Raw genomic sequence first — 22,709 nt, forward strand, 5'->3', positions numbered from 1 at the left:
TTAATTAACGATTTATAGTGCATAATATGTAATAGATTCAAATCTTTTTTCTGAAATCGTTCAAGGCCTACTTTCCCGGATCGAATTAAGACCATAAAATACACTAATCCGCTACTCATGTATTCGGATCCGTTGCTATGCCATTTACTTTCCCAGACTATTTTCATTTTGCAAAAGTTGCTTTTCCGGAATAGGCCGTCAACACAGATCACTACTCTTTTTTTATATATGTCCACTTTGGATAGTGGGTAATATTTTAAATATCGATCAAATTCAGTTTAAATAATTAATCATGGCGACCTGCTCCGGCAACACCAAACGTACCTTATTCATTAAGTATATGTGATCGGGTGCAACATTTTTTATTTTTTCGGTTTATACTTATCATTCTGAGTTTACAAAAAAGCACTCAATTCAGAATATTCTGAAATATCAACATTTTTTTTTTGTACTGAGTTTTCATTCAAGATGAAATTTTTAGCAGCATGGTCATGACACCAGAAATAGAGGACAGCTCATATTATTGCCGACCTCATGTGGGACGAAGGGTCAGAGATCACACCTGTTCCTTGCGCCTCGAGTTTATAATGGTATCCCTCAAGTTTTGAAGATTCCTAGTATAATGACTGCATTTAAGAAGAAAATAAAAAGTTGGATCCTGAGTCAGTCAAGACACTTCATAGCCAGTATAATCGACATAAAGAACACCTATAACATACCGAATCAGTAGTGATGGAGTCGTCAGTCTACTCGTGTTGCACCTTTAATCTGCCGTCTGTTGAGAATTCGTGGAAATTACGTCAAGACTTTTAAACTTGTACTTTTTTTTTAATTCTCACACAAGGTTTAATCCTCCGGGAGCTCACCTTCGAGAAAATTTGATTTCTGTTTGTTTCATGTCACGATTTTCTTTTTTTTCTTTCAATATTTTCTTACATTGTAAAATGACTGTATTTTGTTTTGAATGTAGACTAATCATGAAATAAACATTATTACTTATTACTTACTTACTTACTTATTTACCAACTTTGGTGGAGTTCAGTACGTCTGAACATCATCACTGAATCGGGGTCGTTACGGCTTTGTTAGCCTTCCGGGAACTGCGAAAGTGATCTTTTGTTCTTAATCCAAGCTATTCATACAAATCCAGGGATGCCGTCGATACGGTTAACGAAACCGACGACATCCTTAGGAGCCTTGGCTATTACTTCGTGAGTATCCCGTACAGACTTCTCCATGTGAGTGGTTCTTAGCTACCAGTCTGCCTCACAGATTTGGACACTATGTATTCAGCTGTTTCCACGTAGCCTGCAGATCTCATCTGCTGACTTACTCATGCGGTACAAAAGGTATTTGCACCGGCAGTGTCCTGTCAGCAGTCCCACAATTACCCGAAGCTCAGCTCGTGGTAGTTTCAGGAGCTTCCTAGTATAGGTCAGTCAAAGCATCACACAAGACCAGGAGTGTTTCTCCATAGGGTTTTTTTTGGATCGCTGTCTCATATTGATTTTTTCCAAGCCAACAGGAGGGTTCAGGAACAACAGGTGTTAACCTTGATGCCCTTTTTGCATGTTCATCAGCTTTTTCGTTTCCTACCACAATGCCCCGGTACCTATAGTAGAAATACTTTATTCCCTCTTGCTTGTGACCAGCTGCTTGCAAGACGAAGACGGAAAGGATTTCTGCATATTATTGTGACTGGAGAAGAAAAATGGGTTCTTACGATAATCCCAAACGCAGAAAATCATGGGGGATATCCCGGTCATACTTCCCCGTTATCGGCCGAACTGAATATTTAATGCTCAGTATTTGGTGAGATCAGCTCGGCGAAATGTATTATGAATTGTTAAAACCGACTGAAACAATCATAGGCGATCGTTATCGTACGCAATTAATGCGTTTGAGCCCAGCATTGAAAGGCAAACGGCCGCAATACAACGAGACATGATGAAGAAGTTATTTAACAGTATAACAATGCTCGATTTCCTATTGCAAAAGTGGTCAAGACATACTTGGAAACATTGAAATGGAAAGTCCTACCCCACCCGCCGTATTCTCCAGACGTTGCTCCCTCGAACTATCAATGACACACGGCCTGGCTGATCAGCACTTCCGGTCGTATGAAGAAGTAAAAAATTGAATCGATTTGTAGATCGCTTCAAACGATGATCAGTTTTATCAACGCGGGATTCGTACGCTGTCCGAAAGATGGGAGAAAATAGTGGTCAGCGATGGACAATACTTTGAATCATTAATGAATAACCAGTTTTTCACAATAAAGCCTCAAATTTCGGAAAACAACGACTGAAGCAAAGTTGTACGGCTATGTAGTAAAAATATGGCTAACCACAATGGCAGCAGAAATCGAAAAGAATTTTCGCACAGGTCCATTCCCGTAATTTCCTTCGGTATGATTTCACGCGAAACTCGAAAGAACGTTTTACGACGGCCCTAAATCCAAAGTAGAAACTTCAATACCCTAAAAATTGTTATGATGGAAAGCCTCCGCGGAACCGTTGGAAATCTTTAATACTTAAGCTTAATCGCACCGTCTTTGTGATAAATTTCAATAGTTAAACTAGAAATTACGATGGAATAGTGAATGGCTAGCAAAATAACGCGCCATATCCCAGCAATATAACTTAGCCATTACGATGCGTTCTACTAGATCGACTTTTATGTATTTTTTACGAGCGGCGGCTTTAAATTCAGCTGGTGGAGTTTTATCTCCAAGAATCTGCTGTATCAAAATAGATTTCTCTCTCTCCGATGCCGACGGTAGATCTGTGCGGGAATTATAATGCCCTTTATTCGCCTGGCGAATTCACTTCGCAATCATATCTTCCAGATAAATGACCTATAAAAATTCGTACTTAGTGACGAGTGCAACAGGGGCAGGAAGACTAAAGACTTGGGGAGACCCCTCGACATTTGGGGACGATTTCTATTTCAACGTATGTTGATGAGGGAATATAAAATGTTAATGTTATTCTACACGTGGGGTTGTAAAGACAAAATGTTTTGTTACTGGAGTTATTCAGTGGTATCAGTTAAAAACAGGTCATATCACTGCGATGTCATCAGCAATATACAAGGAACAAAAACGAAAAGATCATTTTTACAGACGGGTTTAGTTTAGTTAGAGGTTTTATTGTATTGTTCTGCAGTACAGTAGGTAAATACTTGGTCAATTAGTAATTTGCAAGTTAATAAATTAATCTGCTAAGTTATGTTCACATTTATGCAGCATCAAATAACAATTAACAAGTATGAGCTGGATGTTGTATTTTTCAATAACAAGACAGCAATGCAGGCAAATAACTAGAATATTTACAAGCTGTCGGACTTTCGAGCTGCTCAAATGTCTTCAAACTCTTTTCAAATCGAACGACACCTCATTTCAATCATATTAAAATTATTGAAAAAGTTTATAGACATCTGAGCAGATCATATGAGCGATGAATATTTAAGACTCTTCAAGCTGAAAATATATTCGAACTCCTTGAAAAAATTCTATGTTTCTGTTTGTTCAATATGAAATGCAAAGCATTTTAAAAATAATTCATTTTAGGCACAAGATGTCTACACAATGAATGATGAATACTCACTAGACTATCCGACAGCCAAAAAAAAAAATTAAGGACATGCCATTTGAAAAAATTCATGATTGACATTTTCTACAGGTCATTTAAAAAAAATTGTAATCCGTAAATTTGCAGAGAACTCTTCGGGATTTCAATAAAAAATGAATCATTCAATTATCTCGATATAATATTTAGTTTAAACTATGAAATTTTTCGAAAGAAGTGGCCTTCGTCGAAAAGGACGACAGCTGAATGGTGACAAGTGTAGTACATATTTCTAAATCAGAATTTCATGGAGATTATGAGTAGGATATAAAAAATGGGCATTCCCATTTAACTAAAAAGAAGGTGGTATCGAGTTTCGATCATTTCGGATCAGCCTGTGAAGTCAAAAATAATTTAAGCTTAACCGCTGAATACTATTGATTCCGTCAAAATTTGTATCATTCTCCTAGTCCAAAATTGAACTTTTGACTCTCCCTTTAAATAAAGAATTCGAAACATTATTCACATTATCGACAGTATTATTCTAAAGAAAGTGAATAAATGGACCATTAGTGCTCTAAATCAGGTAACAATATGAAATAAAAAAACTATGAATCAAATTAGTAATGAAATGCAAAATTTATTAATTTATGAATTCATTGCACTAGTGTCATTATTAAATCTCAATTATAATCTGAATAGTATCTGATCGAAAATTTGGACGCCTGAGGCTGTTTTCTCGAAGAAGACACACCTTTATAAATCATCAACATCTAGACACACGTTCATATAAATATTTCAATTAATTATTTATTAGCCAAAATTACCACAACTATAATCTTGTTGTCTTTTTGTAGTAACAAAATCCATTCTGAATGCCTATCAATATTAAATGTTTTATTTTGACTATTATTATTATATCAAGTCCTTATGGGTATTAACCTTACTTTCGTGGACCACCATTTGTGTTTGTTAATTTAATTTGTTGATTTTCGGTTTCTTATGAAAGGGATTCATTAATTCTTATTCATAATTTTACAGATTTCAGAGTTAGAAAATCGCGTTGTCGAATATGTGCAAAATTTGGAAAACCATCTATTTTGGGAAAGATGAAGACTTATATATATAAGAAATTCCATTTGGTCCAAAAATTTAATCATCTTCCAAATTCGATAAGATCCAAAGGCTATGAATAAAGATATCAGATTTAAAGACATCCATCCGAATATTTAAATATGTAATATATTTAATTGCAAAATTGATAGGGTCAGCCTAATGAACAGAAACTTGGTCTCAAAGTAGTCTATCTAATCCGCACATTTAACTTTGTTTGATAGATTGCCCTAGAAGATGTCAATAATTATTTAGAAGAACTTATTTCGGAGTCACTGCAAGAATTTTGGCAGCTAATTGAATCCTCGAAGTGAATACGGGTTTCTTTAAAAATGATATTTTTCAATTGAATGTTGATTTTATTACCGTGGTGTTCGTAATTTAGGAAATCTTTTTTTTATGGATTCAGTCCTCACTGGATAGTTATTAATGCTATGGAGTTGAACTAGAAATGCTGAATCATTTTCAGGCTTCCGCTTAATAAAAGATATCCCAAAAGCTACAGTTTTTTATCAATATTTATTATGATAGATCAAGATGTGTGGTGATCTATTCCATTTTTTGTTTCAGAATATTTTTTTCCTTGCCGTCACAAAAGGCGATAAATAATGTATAGGTATAGTGTAATGAATAGGTTTTTTAGGTTCAAATTTTATATGTATTAAAATAAAATTTCGAGAAAAAATATTATTTTGCTCCGTTACAAAAATGAAAATAATTGTGTGAATAATATCTTGAGATTCACTCTATCAGCAATGTTGCCGACTAAAAGTGTTGAAACTTGGAACAATAAATTTCCTCCACCTTCGAATGTAGATTACAACGTCTATTATCTCCAAAATGGAATATTTCATAATTCTCATGCAGACTTTCAAATTGAGAAGTACGAATTCACAAAAAGTTGATGTTTTTGAAATATTTCCATTATATTGTACAGAATATTGTAGCGAATAAGTTTCTGAAATTGTATCCAGAGTTTAATTTTGTATCAACTGTTTCTGCTTCTATGTCGAAACGCATATTGCATGTGTCAAATCACTTGAACGTATATCGCTTCCGTATTTAAATGGCTTGATTGCTATATCGGGAGACTCAATTCTGCGGCCACAAAATCAGCAATTTAATGATCATAAAACCGCATAAGATCTTATTGAATTGACGGAGGAATTCAACGGGCCATTCCTACGTAAGTTATACTTATGTTAATATGTAATTACTGAAAAAAAATGTTAAGAAAGCGATTAGCACAGTCTACGATCTTCCAATAAAAAATAATCTTCACTGTCGACATTTTATGGAGCAAAATTACAAAGAACACGTTCATACTGAGGGTAAATTGATGTGCCGACACTCCAGTGGACCTTATTCGAATTTCGGTATTATGATGATACTCAAAGGTTTATCTGAAGTTCTTCATTGTGTTGAAGCACGATCACTTCATAAGGAATGTATTTTTTATAGAGATGTTGACAGCTGCTTCTTAAGTTTGGTTACATTTTATTCAGAATAGAATCGATCAAAAATCTGTATATTTTTGTCTCTAGGGAAATGTTTGTCTTTCCAATAAATGAGCTTTTATTTGTCCAGAAAAAACGAGAAGAGTGCGGGAATCATAAATGAAAATGAGTAAAGTACTGACGTGAAGTCAGACTAGGAACCCGTGAGGCCCTCTTCGAATTTGATGTATTGGTCCAAAGATGTCTCGACGTTAAGAGGGATTACAACCACGTGGTTTTCTGAGTATCAGTTAAATTTTGGCACTCATTCATTTCTCCTCTGGTGCTCCTGCAATGACCAAACTCTGTACGTTGTACGAATGTGTACATTCACTTCATATTCTTTCTTTTTTCAAAGCAAATAAGTAGGAGGCAGCACTGTACTACGAATTACACGAAATTATATATTCACTTCTTTTGTAAGAATAAGAAGTCAGAAGTTTAGCTTAGCGCTCATCGTTGATTCATCCACCAATTGCACCCTTGGATCATGTGAATACGAAAGAAGTTGCTAATTTTTTCGATATTCTTCTTGAATTTTGTCTGTTTCTGGTTACGCTATCAACAAGGTATCGCGCAAAAAGCTTGAAATGGTTATTCTTCATGAGCAAGCGAAATCTAAACTCGGTCGAATCTTTAATCACAGAAATATTTATAAATTTTCAATGTGCTTCATGAATTTTTTATGGTTCTGAATTTATCATCCGGTTAATTTTCACACGAAGCTTAATATTGGTGTTTCATATGAAAACCAAAAATCTCAACTTGGTTCTTTGCTCACGGAAAAAAGGATAATTTTCTTTCAATTTTTTTTTTCAATTTTTGGATATTCCTGACGTCCATATTGATGCAACTGCTAGTCGAATGAGCCCATTAACAAACTTAACCGTTCTATTTGAAATCCAAACCTACCCTCAATATTTTTTTAGGTCCTTCCTTTCTGTAATTATGATTTTTCTGACCGGGCAGATGAACATAATCGAATTTGAGGAGAGATATAAGTCATCAGTATTTGACAGTTTTGAGACAATCTCGACTACAGATGCGTGATGAAATGATATTGATCGTTTCTGAAAACTACCGCTCAAAATGAAAGATTAAAAACAAACATAGAAAAGAATCTCCCATACGACTTGTCCTGAGAATTTATTTTTTAAAAAGCAGAAAAGTTTTCTGTGATTGAATTGTCCTCTAAAGTTACGCGGAGCATTCAAACGCCATCTGTAATTTATATTTTCATAGTGTTCCAATTTGTCATTTCATATAAACTTTTTTAATATTTTTGCGAAACAAAAATTGTCATTTTGCAAACCAAATGACATTTTCTGTGCGGAGAATCTGATGTTACATAAGGACATAAAGCTTACGATGAATTAGTTTAGTCGGAAACATGTGTGTATTAGAGGTACAGTATATTCAAAAGTGATCGAGATGTGATAAAAAAATTTGTTTTGATCTGAAGCCATCATATATTTTCTAAAATAAAAAAAAATGTGTTTGAACGTCTTCGCTCAATTTTGAAATACATAGCTTGAAATTTTTGTGCCTTTTGAATTAATTATTACCATTTCAAAAGACTGTGATATGACGATAAGGAATCATGAGTTTACCAGTTGGAATTTTAGTCAGTCAACAATTTCCAAAGACTTCCAATGAACTTTAGATTTGAGTTTTTTTTTAGATTTAATTGAGGAAGTTACGTTTCACTGCAACCTGATGGTCTATTGTGCCCCCCATCAGAGCTTTTTTAATGAACTTTAATAAATGAGACATGTTTTTAGTTTCATTGACAACTGTTACCGATAAAAATGTTTATTCCTAAATTTTTTGCTCTGAGAAAATATCAAATATACGATACAAAAAACAAGAGTGAGGTTGTCATGTAGGTACCCAAAAACTTAATACTTACTTATTTCAGAAAAGTAATTTGGATCAAAAACAAACCGCATTGTTTGAGAGATATGACATGACCTATCAATTTCTGAGATATTATCATTCTACGTAAAGTTGAGGTCTGAATTTGCTGCAGAAAAAGTGTAAACCAACTTTAATTGAATCGATCATTAACCGGTATGCAAATTTTCAACATTCCAAAACGGTGCTTCCGTTATGTATTTCGTTATTACTATAAACTATACCTAATTAAAAATGTAAAAGATTTATTTGACGAAATTTTTAAAATACCAATGCCATCATTGGATCGGATGAAAAAATTGATAAATATAATGTATTAAATCGAGCAGTCAACAGTCATTTGATTTTTGGAAAGGAAAAAACGTTGGCCGAAGATATACCAGGTGTAACAGGGTCATGGTACGAGTTTTTTTTTAAAAATTATCGATGTACAAACCTGACAATTTTAAAGAATTATGCTAAATTAAAAACTTTCAAATCGCATGTCATATTTTGTATAACGTTCCCATCATATGAAAGGCATTTTCTATACTGTCAACAAATAAAATTCTTTGAGTGACCTGAAAATTCAATATTTCGTTTCAAGTATTTCATTCCAAAGTGGAAGATCTAACATAAATTTACCCTTCGTATCCTTATAGTTTATTCTAATACAACATTATCAGAGCATGAAAATGATTTTCCCAATGCACGGAAGCAAGGAGAGTAGAATAATACCTTCCTCTAGTTATAAAAGAACGCAAACATATCTATACCATGATGAGCAACTCATTTTATGCTAGGCCATGCACATAAATAAATTTACATCAAAAATTATAATGCTATGTCTTCGCCTGAGAATCAATTAGAGAGGATACCTCACACTTTATCAGATAAAGTGCCCCCCCTGTCAAATTAGCTAAATTTGTTATATGTTATAGTCCGAGTCATTCCAAACGAAATATTCAACAGGCAAAAGTTTTTCTATAGGCTAGTTTTGACGCTAGAGGCCCCTGAAAATTTTCATTCGTTCTCTATTGTTGAACAATACAAAACGTTATCCTGGATAATCATCACTATTCTGAATAAGTTTTGTAAAGACTCTGACTCTGCTTCATCGATTACTGCCGTTAAAAGATGGTATACTGACTTTGAAAGTGTAAGAAGAACCACCGACGATGGTGAACCCTCAGAAAGCCTTAAAAAAGTCCTCAAAAAGGTTTTGGGTGATCGAAAATTGAAGTTGTAAAAATTTCAGGCTGTTTCCGTACGATTCTGAGAGCTTTATTATTGTAGATAATAAACCAAAGGGAATCCATCTCACGAACTGATAATTCATTCAATGAGCTAAATGAAAAATAGATGATTTTGGAATCACTCCTTTAAATAGTTATATTTTAATCTTCAGCCACCCTATGATATTCTCTCATATGTATCAATTTATGCATACAATTTGTCCCAAATTAGCAATCATAACGAAGCATTATATAATGAATAAAATCAAAGCATTGATGTAGATTTCCATAATTAAACATTGTATAGATAGAATAGTGCTACATACAATACTCTCATTAAAAATTTCATCAAGAGTACGCATCTATCAGCAAAGCTGTGAAGTCCATTTACCGTATAAAATTTCCAAATGTCTAGTTTACGACCCAATAAATATTTTGATGATTTGCAAAAAATACCCATCTGGTTGAAAACCTCACCAAACGTAATATGTGCCTCCAATAATGATAGTTGAAACACATGAAAATGGTTCTTTGCTCCATATATTATGTTGATTATTAATTTATGCAATTTTTTCATTGCTAGATACATATTTGAATGCTTTATTCCTTCCTCAACGTTAGGAGGATACCGCAATTTTTAATTTGATATTTCGATTACTACTGAAATAATTTGTTTAAACAAAAACTATCCATGAAAAAATAACCCTCCCAATAGAAAGCGTAAAAGTGAATATTCCTTTCGTACACAAATAACTTCTTAAGCTGGGAAGCTTTACCGTAAGGTAAGAAATGCCAACACATCAAAAACACCCACATGGCATTTATCACAAGGTCATGTGTTATAAATTGTACAACAAGTACAACTCGTTCTGCAATAAATCACATTCTCTACTGACTTCTCTGTTCTAAGTGAACAGGCGGTAACAAGCTTCATGGAAATTAAACAGTTTTTCCTGTTTCTGAGTAGCTATATCAAAGATAAAATTTTTGTCCCACTATTACAAGATAAATGTACTACTTATATGAAAGGAATATAATTATATCGTCAACGTAGTTTCAAATGCATTAGGTTCTAGGAACGTTGGGTGTTATAATATTGATTATTCAAAGTGGTCAGCTTAAATGTGTGAATAAGAAAGTGTCTTTATTCAAGTTTGGTATGAAGTAATTATGATACGTATAAATTTCAAGCATAAGTGGCTATATTAATTCAAATTATTCATTAGAACTTCTTCATGGTGATCTAATGGATTCTAACTTATACACTCGATATATGTCAGAAATGAAGCAGGTACCGACTATAATTAAAATGAAAACACCTTGTTTTGTGAAATGCAATAATTAATTTGCTAGATGTTAGTTTTTCGTTTAGATATCGTAGATAGTAAAACATGTTAGGCTATGATTTATATGCTGGTAGCCTTGCACAAATAAAAACATATATCATACTTTACCTAGATTAATTGATCTTCTAGAAGAAAGTTCGTCAAGGAATCTCGTTAGATGTTAATACCGCCTGCTCTCAGTGAAAGTACAAAAAAGTTATATAAAAAATTAAGTCGGAGGATTTCGCGAGCTAGTTCCAATTGGATTTCATTTAATTTTTTCAGGGAATTTCGTGTCTCAGAATTATTAGTGGTCGATAATAATTCACCGAAGTGTGACTTCATTAGTAGTTTTCTCATATTTATATGAATTCATATTGATAGATTTTACTAGTTTCAGAAATATCTTTCCGAACTTGGCCGAAATCGCCAAAGATTTTCATCAACGCCAGCATCTTCAGCTCCTGAAAGACAATTTTCCAGAGCTACTCTTACAGTTACAAAAACCCGCAATAGGTTAGGCGACAAATCTATAAGAAGCCTCATGTGTCTTGGATCCTGTATGGAAAATTATGAAATCAAACAAAGCCTGGAGGTTTCTCAGTATTAAGAAACTCTATTTTTTATTTTGTTATGATTTATAGTGATTTAATTTATGTTTCTATTCCAAAAAAGGTTGATATTTTCGTTTCTTTTATACAATTAGTTCAATAAATAAAAGTGTTTGTCCCAAGGTTTCTTATCATTTCATCATTTTTTTATTGATGTGACCCTACACAATAAAACTGCCACAATTCAAGTAGCTTGATATGAATCAAGTACTTGAGGAATAATTAATTGACTTGAAATTGAAAAACTACTACTTGACTTGAACTTGACTTGATTTCAAGTCAAGCCAAGCCGTGAAGCCTCAGTTATATTATGTTTAAAGAAAAGCAGCCCACGTATACATCAAATGTTCACTGATTGAAAGAAATAAGTAATTTTGAAATTAATGAACAGACGTCGTACTGACCAACTATAATTAGAAGCATAGCTCTTGAAGGAATTCACTTCATGCAAATTCATCAAAATAATAGCTCCAAAAGGAGAACAATACCGATAGAGATGAAAGCGTGGAGCTGGCTTCTTCATATTTAGTTCATTAAAAACTGAATGGTAGATTATATCCTAGTTTTATCTCATAATAAAACTGAGAACTTCATTTCGAAGAGTACTCTCTTATTAGAATTTTTACAATTTCTTACCAGCGTTTTCAAAGTAGGTTTTATGTTCAGAAGTGAGAAATTTTATGGTATCGCAAATCAAACTACTTTACTATTCTGTTTTGTGTTTCTTTGAAGGTTTTATATGGCCTATTAAAGCGAGTATGCTAGGTGAATCAACGAGTAAATTTTATTTCGTATGAAAGAAAAGTAGTTGATTGAGTATGCCGTAATTGCATTGTTCTATTAGTCGTGGTTAGGATTTCCTCAGGATTATCTGCTCTGCACCAATTTTACCGTCATCAAGATACCAGCTATTATATTATTTTTTGTTGTTTGTTGGATGACATACATTTTTGAGCTTGCTGGAAAAATGCATTATACGAGAATAAACAATTAATAGTAGATCGAACCACAAATGATAAATGGTTTTCCAATACAAAATACAGCTCTAGAAGATAATCGATCATTTAATTAGAAGTAGGCTCAAGCCTGAGTACATAAAATATCGGGGAAGTACTTAACTAACCATACTCTAAGAGGCATATATTTAGAAAATTCTCACAATAAAAAACGCAAATCCAGTAATCTTCTCAGCTCATCAAAATGTATCCCTACTGGTTTTTTATATTCGGGCTCAAAACCAATTCTCATCAAGAATATACATTTTTATATTATCAAATAAATTTCTGAAAATCTTATTATATCTAAATTTGTATGTTGGTGTTTATATGTAATTATTATACATACATGGATTGAACTATTACTGAAGCGTCATTGTCGTTTTCGCAAGCAGCTTTAAAAATTCCTCATTTCATTTCTTAATGTTTTTTTCAAGTGCCATTCGCAAACCGTTGATGATTTCGATCCTCCAAGCATCTTCAAAACAATTAAAAAGTTTAGATGCTACACACCTCATTTATTAAGTACATGATCAGGTGCATAACCAATGCCTTGATCAGACAAATTATTTTATTTTTTAGGTTTATATTCATAATATTCATCATTCTGGTGTTTCAAAACATCACGTAATTTTTCAGAAAAAAAGTAATTTGACATAATATAGATGCTTTCATCTTCATCGACAAATGGAAGGAGTATGCAATTATTTTTTGACGTTTGTAAGCGTATATTCATGGATTTATTCTGAAAAAGTTCATGATGACGTTTTCAGGACATTTACTAATTCGTTTGATGTCCCGCAGATTTGAATATCATCATCACTGTCTATGTCCAATATTTTTGTGAGATAAGTAGATATTAAACGGAATATGTACAGATTATCTGTCTTTTGTCACAATGATAAACGAATCGATTGTCAAGGAAATGATTCCATTTGCAACGAGATTTGAAAAAATTTTGATATAGGTATGATATAGTTGATTGCGATTCCAGAAAAAATAGTATTTTTACCTCGTCGTAAAAGTACATTCCCAAACTCCTACGAAAAATTTACATGTCCTTCTGAAAAATATCTCCTTTACTGCTAGATGCATAATGTAACACTATTTTCTCTATTCAATAATATCGAAGGTTTTAGTTTCATAAGATGGGTATGTCATGTAATTTTTGGGAAAAATGAATTTCCAAGATTCAATTAAGAGTCTTGGTGGAAACGAGGCAGTAGTTGTTAAAAGAATAAAAAATTATTTTGTAAAATTTACGGCAACTTGGGATAGATATATGAGAATATCGATAAACGTTGATAACAATTTCAGTTCTCTACTCAATATGTAATTATTCATTAGAAAATATTTTCAGACAATTAATCAATGTTTGCAGTAAAAGACAAAGTAGTAGTTCAAATCACAAAAAGAAAAGACTTTACAAATGATGTTTGTGGTATCTTAATTTAGTGAATTTTGACAGCTGGTTCGAAACATTAGAATTGAAACTGAGAAGCAATAATTTATAAGCTCGAGGTTGGCATTATGTATTAAATCAGCCAACACGTGGACCATACATGGAGATTACCTCGTTTATGTGCAACTTTTCGATATTTTCATTTCTAATATAATACGTATGTATATTCACTGATTATAAAACTCTATCTAAATCTAACGAGTATTTGTCTTCAAGAGAATATCTTTTTCATTCATGGCAATATTAAACCGGAAAAAAAATATCTACTGTAATCGACATTTCTAATAGAAATAAGAAATTATCACAAAAAAAAGGGTGTTTTAACCTCTTAATTTTAATGCACATCCAATATTTGAACAGAATATAAAATTGTTCTCAATAACTTCTGTTGCTTTGTTTATTTCGAGATTTATTTTTCAGTTAAGTGTTGGTCAGTTTGTTTATCAAATAACTGTTCTCATATAATAGGTATAGTTCACTTCCAGATACGAATCAAAAAGTAGATCAAAAAATTCTGAAGAATATTCTGACATAATCCCCCATATAGAAAATTCGATCCATTGTATTGAAGACTAATAATAAAAAGCAGATTTATAACTTGCTAACCTAATCTTTTTTTTGCAGATGACGACTGTAGTTGAAACCATCGTTCAAAAGGAAGAGAAAAAGGAGAAGAGACAGATAAAATTTCACATCAAAGAAATAGTGTAAAAAAGTATGGTCATTCAACCAATGTTAACATATTCAACATTGGAATAAAAATATATTGTGTTCCTAGAGGAGAATACTCATTACTTTCCCATTTTATCAATATTTTATATTTTGGAGAACTTAATAATAATACAAATATATCATAAATTGAATCAATATAGATAGCACCTCCTCGTAAAACTTAAAAAAAATCAATCGAGAATTACCAGACATCTGAAATACCATATAGATATTCTAATGAGTGATTATAAACATAGTTACCTCAGTGCAACTTGTGAACGTGTATTTATCACCTTTAGATCTGTGATATCGAGGTAATGCTGGTTCAAAGAGCTACATTGTTTTCGGATGCAGTACTTGTATCATGCAAAAAACGACAAATGGATATTCTTGATGATAATGCCTGATTAAAGATATATGAATATATGACTGAGCCATTGCGTGATATGTTCGATTTGCTTTTTTGTTGGTAAAAGTTCGATTCTGACACCAACAAAGGGAATAATTTCAAGAGAATCCTTCAGATGATCGGACGAATACAGTATTCACACAAAGATATACTGAACTCTGAAGTGTAGGGATCACACTTTCTTAATCGGTTTTAAATCGAAAACGACACCTACAAAGATGAGTACTGTTAAATTTATTTCCCTGCAGCATTTTTTAGGGGCCTGCAAAAAGTCAATAATCACTGGGACAGATCTCGAGAATAAGCATGGGTGGTCAAGCAGTTGGAAGCGCAATTCGTTCCATTCAACTATGGTTTTCATGGATTTATGACAAGGAGCAATTGTCTTGGTGAAACAGGATTTGAGGACATTTTTATTTGGTTTCTGTCATAGAGTAATAAACGTAGATAGTAGGAGTATACGCAATTTTGACATGTCCCCAACATGGTTAGATTACGTTGTCGGATTGTGATATATTCTCAAATTCACAATCTTACTATATTATTATGAATGTAAAGGGTGTTTTTTTTCGAGGTATATAAATTTAAGTTGGCATTACGGTTCAAGACGGCAACCGATTTAACAGCTGTTAAGTGATTTATTCTCAGTTTGGTTTGGCAATTCATCAATCGATCATCAAGTAAGGAGTACAATCGTTGAATCGGATCAAAATGAGATTGCCGTTGTTCCCGATTTTCATAAGCGAATTTTGTTTAGCGATGAAGCGCAATTCTGGTTGAATGGCTACGTCAACAAACAAAACTGCCGCCTTTGGAGTGAAGCTAATCCTCAAGTGTATGTCGAAACACCATAACATCCAGAAAAACTGACTGTTTGGTGCGCTTTATGGGCTGGTTAAATAATTGGTCCGTACTTCTTCAAAAACGATGATGGTCAGAACGTTACAGTCAATGGTGATCGGTATAGTATAGAGCCATGATTACTAACTTTTTCATTTCTGAATTGAACAACCATGATGTCCAGGAGCTGTGGTTCCAACAAGACGGCGCAACATGTCACACAGCTCGTGCCACAATCGATTTATTGAAAGACACGTTTTGGACCTGCGAATTGGCCTCCAAGATCTTGTGATTCAACACCGCTAGACTACTTTCTGTGGGGCTATGTAAAGTCATTGGTCTATGCGGATAAGCCACAAACCCTTGACCATTTGGAAGACAACATTCGCCGTGTTATTGCCGATATACGGCCACAAATGTTGGAAAAAGTCATCGAAAATTGGACGTCTAGATTGGACTACATCCGAGCCAGCCGTGGCGGTCATATGCCAGAAATCATATTTAAAATGTAATGCCACAAGATTATCTTGCGGATAAATAAAATTCATTTCAATCGAATAATCCATCGTTGTTTTATTGCAATTTAAAGTTCTATAGCTCAAAAAAAACACCCTTTATATATTATATTGATTGAAATATATTTAGTTGAGTGATTCCCGATTAAATATGCAAATTTGAATATTTGGAATCTATTATTTTTTCTAATTGTCAAATTCGTAGAAAGCAGGATATTTATTATTTTCTGTATACCTATACCTGCTGAAATCCAAGGTTTGGCAACTATTGCGCTCCTAGTGTCATCGGTTGTTCCACGTCGTTTGACGAGGTTGAGGTTTGTTTTCTGAATTTATGATGTATTTAGGTATTATCTCATAATATTTTGAGTTTATATGAAACTTTAATTCACTATGATCACATAAGAAGTGTGATCTCTGTGAATAATACCGCGAGTGAAATATCGATCAGTGATATGTTTTCATTACCACGCCCCTTATGTCAAAATTGACAGTTGTTATTGGTAAGAAAATTCACTTATTAAAAATGACGTATGCTGCCTCCATCTATTTTCATTATTCTGAGGTTTCTGCTCCCAATTGATTCCATAGCTTTATGTAATAGTCACTATTATTTACGTATGTCAAGAGTGTCAATGAACAATATACCATCACTTCCCAAAACACGAGTACTATAACCCTGCCAGCTAATGTTTCAAATTTTGGTCGGTTTGGACGGCTTTCAACGACTGCTTCCAACTCATTAAGTTGAATAATATTGTTGATGTTGAGAAAATGAGAGAGAAAAGAGTATTCTCTGACCCAAAATTTTACCTTCGAAAATCGCTGCAGTCTACTACGAAACATACTCGATAGTTTCTTTTAATTGCCGATGATTCTACTTTTCTTGCTGAAATTTTATGCGAAACCTATTCATGACATTCAATTCAATCTTGTTCATTTCAAAAATAATATTTAGTCCATTGTTAAGCTCATCAACCTTGGTAATGGTAAGGCCTGTGATAATCAAGAAACCGCTCAGTCGTAATGAAAGCTACGCATGAAAGCAGAAGAAAAACGACAAGTTAAACAGGAATTAGAGACTGAAAAACCTGCGAAACCGCGTAAGGGAGCTGAATAAGATTCTTTGATGAACACAAATTGCAAGGAAAATGTAAAATTATATAGAAGGCGGATCAACTTACGATCGATTTGAAAGATGAATCAGTTTTAGTCGCAAATTAAGAATAAGACACAATCATTATTCCTTCGATATTAAACTTGAATTTCAATAATTCTGATGCCACATGTCAACATGAAATTTTACATAAATCTTAATATTGTTATTTTCTCTATTTCAGTATCGTAATGAGTTCATTACAGTTCTAAAAACAGTACTGTAATTAACTCATTACAGCATCGTTTTCAGTTATATTTTTCGTTTTGTAGTTGTCTACACTGACTTCCGCACCTGTCAAATTTCAAGACATTTCAATTGTCAATATAATATTATTTGGATATAGTGAAATGATTTGCAACATTATTCGCATTTTTCTCTTAATTCTGGTAGTGTTGAATCGATTTCGTCAGACATAATTCACGAATTTAATGCGTAATTATAAATTATTTCAAAATTCGAAACGTACAATTCATATTCAAACTCCGTAATCTGTCAATTTTCGTAACAGTCACATCAACTGTCAAGATACAATACAAAAGTCACTAGGATATATAATTTGAATTTTTAATTCAATTTCGACAATATTTCACAAAACTTGACTGAAATAGAGAAAATATCGTCTAATACTCGTTGCAGAAGGCAATTCCAACACTCATGCGTTCGAAAACTCGCTCCTTTGGAATAGGAGCCCATTATGCAACTTGTTTCAGAATATACTATTATATAATCTACATGTGAAATTTCAACCCTGGAGTTTTGGATAATTAATTGCCATAATATGCTTAATAATAATTCTGATAATGCTATCAACACGCTAAATATCCACCGGATTGGATCTCTAGTCACGGAAATATTGGATATTTTGCTTCCAATATTCTTCTCGAATTCTGTATGATTTGATCAGCTTGAAAGTTCGCACGGAACTCGAAATTGTTATTGCACATAAATACCAATATTGGTAATTTTTTAATTTTCTTCTTGAATTTTCTATGGTCTGAGGAAAACAAATTTTCCACAAAGCTTGAAATAGTTGTTACATACACGTAAAATCTGACTAAAATCGGATCTGTTAACTAGAAAACAATTTGGATTTCTTATTTTTCTCCCATATTCCTCTCTTCTTGCATTTTCTATGGTTCTGATGATGTCATCAGCATGGAATTTTACAGAGCTTGAGTATCATATCAACACCCTGTCAGTATTATATTGTCCTTCCGATGTTATTTTTCAATTTTCTATGGTTCTGATTCAGCTATCGACATGAAACTTGGCAGGATGCTTCAAGTTATATTTTTTTATCCAAAAGCAAATTTTCATCTAATAGAAGCTCTAGTTTCAAATTGAATAGTATCACAAAACTGTGATACTATTGCCCAGTAACTTAGGGTTAACTTGAAATCAACTCAAGTTCAAGTCAAGTAATAGTTTCACAATGTCAAGCCAAGTACTTGATGAATGAATACTTGACTTGACCTTGAAAAACTAGTACTTGACTTGAACTTGAGTTGTATCAAGTCAAGTAGCTCGAATATCAAGTCAAGCCGTGAATGCCTACCGGTAACAGATACTTCCCATTAACGAACTTGACCAAGTCATTCGATATCCGAACCTACAAAAAACTGTTATACTCTGGTATAAAATGTCCCTCATAAATAGAGTTATGCCTTGTCAAACCGATAAAAAATTGTGTTGTTCGACCTGCATTTCGACATATAAGGAGGAAAACTTCAGTAGAACTTCATGTCAAGTGTCAAAAATAGGCCTGAATGAATGCGTATTTTGAGGAATACATGTTGATAGTCAGGCTGCAATCAAGGCACTGACCTCACATATCATCGATCCTGAGATGGTATTGGAGTGGTGAAGAAAACTCATTCAAATAAACAAGGCCTTCTTTGTCTGGGTCCGCGGCCACTTGGAAATTAAAGGGAATGAAGGAGCCAACATACTTGCGAAAAAAGGAGCAAAAATTCCTTCCATTAGCCCAGAACCTTTTCAGGAAAAAAAACTGAAAGAGAAACACTCTGACAGAGTCCTCCATGGTTGGACCATTCAAAAAGTTTCATCAAAACTTTGAAACTCCGAGATCCAAGAAGTAGCTGGATCTTAGCAAGAATATACTACACCCCCTCACTGGATTCCTCACAGGGCACTGTTGCCTTAGGAAATACCTCACGAGAGTGGTCTAGCAGAAAATGACGATTGCAGATTCGGTGGGGAGGAGAAAGAAACTCCGGATCACCTGGTGATGGAATAACTTGCCATCACAAACCAACGCAAAATCAGCTTTGGATAAGGAACTTATAGAAGAGTGGAAGCAGCCTCTTAGAAGCCATCTCAAATACTGGAGTTCATTAAAACTCTGAAACTGAAAGGCAAGCTGTAGATCACGTTATGGAGAGAATAGCTCTGATGGTAGACACAATAGCTCATTAAGTTGCAGTGGAACGGAACCTTCTTAATTAAATATTAATCCTAATCTTAGGATCAGAAATAGACAGGAAAAAGGCCTAGTGTGATACTGGATTAAGATATTTGCTATTAATTGTACCTACTACTTACGTCATATCTATTCTGAAAGGGAGAAAGTACAATAATATAATTCTCAAGAATTATCAGATTCCGAAATGTTTCTGTATGGTAGGTGCGTAGGTGTGATTTAGATATATATGTTGCTTCAGTTCATGAACTCTTAATGTCTTCGTAAGTAAATATTTTTCTCTATATCAGTATCGTAATGAGTTCATTACAGTTCTAAAAAACAGTGCTGTAATGAACTCATTACAGCATCGTTTTCAGTTATATTTTTCGTTTTGTGGTTGTCTACACAGACGTCGGACTTCCAATCCTATCAAAATTCAACACACGTCAATTATTGTCAATATAATATAATTTGGATTTAGTGAAATGATTTGCGATATTATTCGCAATGTCTTTCAATTCTGTTGGTGTTAAATCGATTCCGTCAGACATAATTCACGAATTCAATGCGTAATTATAATTTTTTTCAAAATTCGAAACATACGATTCAAATTGAAATTCCGTAATCTGTCAATTTCTGTAACAGTCACACCAACTGCCAAGATATAATACAAATGTCACTAGGATACACGATCTGAATTTTTCATTGAATTTCGACAATATTTCACGAAACTTGACTGAAATAGAGAAAATATCGTCTAATACTCGTTGCAGAAGGCAATTCCAACACTCATGCGTTCCAAAACTCGCTCCTTCGTCGCTCGTTTTCGAATTTCGCATTCGTGTTGTAATAGGAGCTCATTCTGCAACTTGTTTTAGAATATACTATTAATTCAGTTAATTCTGCTACACATACGCAATGCCGAAAATGTTTTGTGTTTCGATTTACGACCATATCCACTTTAGCAGATTAACTCTGATTTCTATCCGCAAAATATATTCAACAAACGAGCTTTACATAAGTAATATGTTAATTTTTTTTCCAATAAACTAGCGTTCGCTATATTATTAGATAATTAATTCTACAACTACAACTACACGCGGAATTCGGTGGTTCTAGAATTTACTGAATTTCAAACTGATATACCTATACAGCACGCGGTACAATTGCAAATGCTTATTACATTTAAATCACCGGCATATAACTACCATAATCTTTATCAAACACCAAAAACCATTAATTAATACAAATAGTCAACACTGATGTGTAGACAATCACAAATTTAGGATAATGGATGATATCAAAAGTTCAATGTCAAGTTCAACAATTTTTACAAATGAAATGCGAAGATTAGATTGCATCGAGTGTTCCTACGTAAAACTATTCAACTGCACGGGTAGTCTCTTGACTTCACAAGGACTTCAAATTGTATTACGATGTTGCCATATCTCCAGAAACTTGCAGGCGATCAAACATAGTCTATCAATTGATTTTTAACAAGTTTCCTCATTCCTGAACACATTCGCTGATTCATTGAGATGTTCGGTATAATTAACGAAATTGATCTTAGCGAACTTGAACATTTAGGTACTTAAAGCATTTTAGAAGGTTCTGAATATTCAAATCAGATGTGAAAAATATCGACAATTACCAATACATTCCATTAATGAAATCATCCAAACTAATATTCTGAAAATGTGATCTTTGGATAGTACGATGATTCCAGGAAAAAATTCCAGTTTGGCTTCGTTGATTATAGTTATGTGTAAAGTGTGGTTGACTGATAATACTAGACAGTGAGCATAGATAAAAAATTCTACTTAGTAACAATGTTTTCAGTCGAGAATAGTTTATCTCTAGTGCAAATATAAATGTACCTATCTATATTCTCTGGTTTGAATAGTCTCATTTCCAAATTCAGACATGCGTTCAAATCAAAACGTGGCCAAAGTAAGTAGCAGGCTTAGAAACGTCTGAATTTTCAGATACTGGTTTTTATCGGAAAAAGTAATAGTTATTACTACCCAGATCGAAAATTATAAGAAATTATCTGACAAACGAAACAGATTATCTTTCATATGATCAAACCCAATTTGAAAATAATTAACAGTGCTGCTGAAGACATCGAAAAAATGTAGTAACGAAGTCCATTCAGATCTTAAATCTTTTTTTCAACACAATGATGTTCGGAGAGGTTTCACGGAAGCCTATACAGTAAAGATAAGAATCAAATATTGAATAGATATCATAATTACGAACCAACTATGAATACGAAGGTGCTTCTTTTTTTGTGGTTCCTCTGCTCATATCGAACATTTAAGGTTAGTGTCAATGAAGCAGATTGGTATCATTTGGAGCACTCTGTTGTGCCCTCTTGATTACTCGGTTCACCAATTTAGATCAACATAAGGAACTTGCGAGAATTTCATGTTTGCGCATGCTCAACGTGCACTCATCAATTCAAAAAAGTAACTTCAGCGCGAACGGAATACCCACACTGAATTACAATGAATTGGATGCAAATTGTAGAAGTTAAGGGTCTTTCAAGAATTTGCAAACATACTGAATGACAGACAGACACAAAACAAAAATTGTTCAGAATGGTCTAAAAAGCATTTTCAAATGTTGGACGAAAAATGTTTTCAACCCCCTTTGTGGTCAAAGCTACCTCTACCTTTGGTATATTGTACTTTCGGTACACTCGAAAGCAGAAATAGTTTTGCAACACGAATTGATCTTATTTGCTGAAGTATCATTTGTTTCGAACTGACGACATGGTCATCATAGTATTTTTAATATAAAACTATCAGCTTTGAAAAAAAATCAATAGATACTTCTTCTTCAAAGAGTAATGTTTAAAAGAATCTGTTAAAAAAAAATTCTAATGAAAATGCAAAGATCTAATAATTCATAGATGCGTTCTCGAGCGGTCGTGAAGAGACTTCAACATGAGA

At 33.4% G+C, this 22,709-nt stretch overlaps 2 protein-coding genes across 6 annotated transcripts in view; one reads left to right on the top strand and one right to left on the bottom strand.

Moving 5' to 3' along the window:
* LOC123671307 overlaps positions 1–14,476 on the top strand; it is a 174,972-nt gene extending 160,496 nt beyond the window's left edge. For all 3 annotated transcript variants that reach the window (XR_006746075.1, XM_045605062.1, XM_045605060.1), the window contains one exon: positions 14,324–14,476. Coding sequence is in view for 1 of the 3 variants with exons in the window: in XM_045605062.1 (XP_045461018.1) it covers positions 14,324–14,327 (4 nt within the window). In the remaining 2 variants the exon portion in view is untranslated. The remainder of the gene's footprint in view (positions 1–14,323) is intronic.
* Positions 1–22,709, bottom strand: part of LOC123671306 (protein doublesex-like) — a 190,077-nt gene that overhangs the window by 142,422 nt on the left and 24,946 nt on the right. The window lies entirely within an intron of this gene.

This window comes from Harmonia axyridis, chromosome 1 (genome assembly GCF_914767665.1).
Source record: "Harmonia axyridis chromosome 1, icHarAxyr1.1, whole genome shotgun sequence".
Taxonomy (NCBI): Eukaryota; Metazoa; Arthropoda; class Insecta; order Coleoptera; family Coccinellidae; genus Harmonia; species Harmonia axyridis.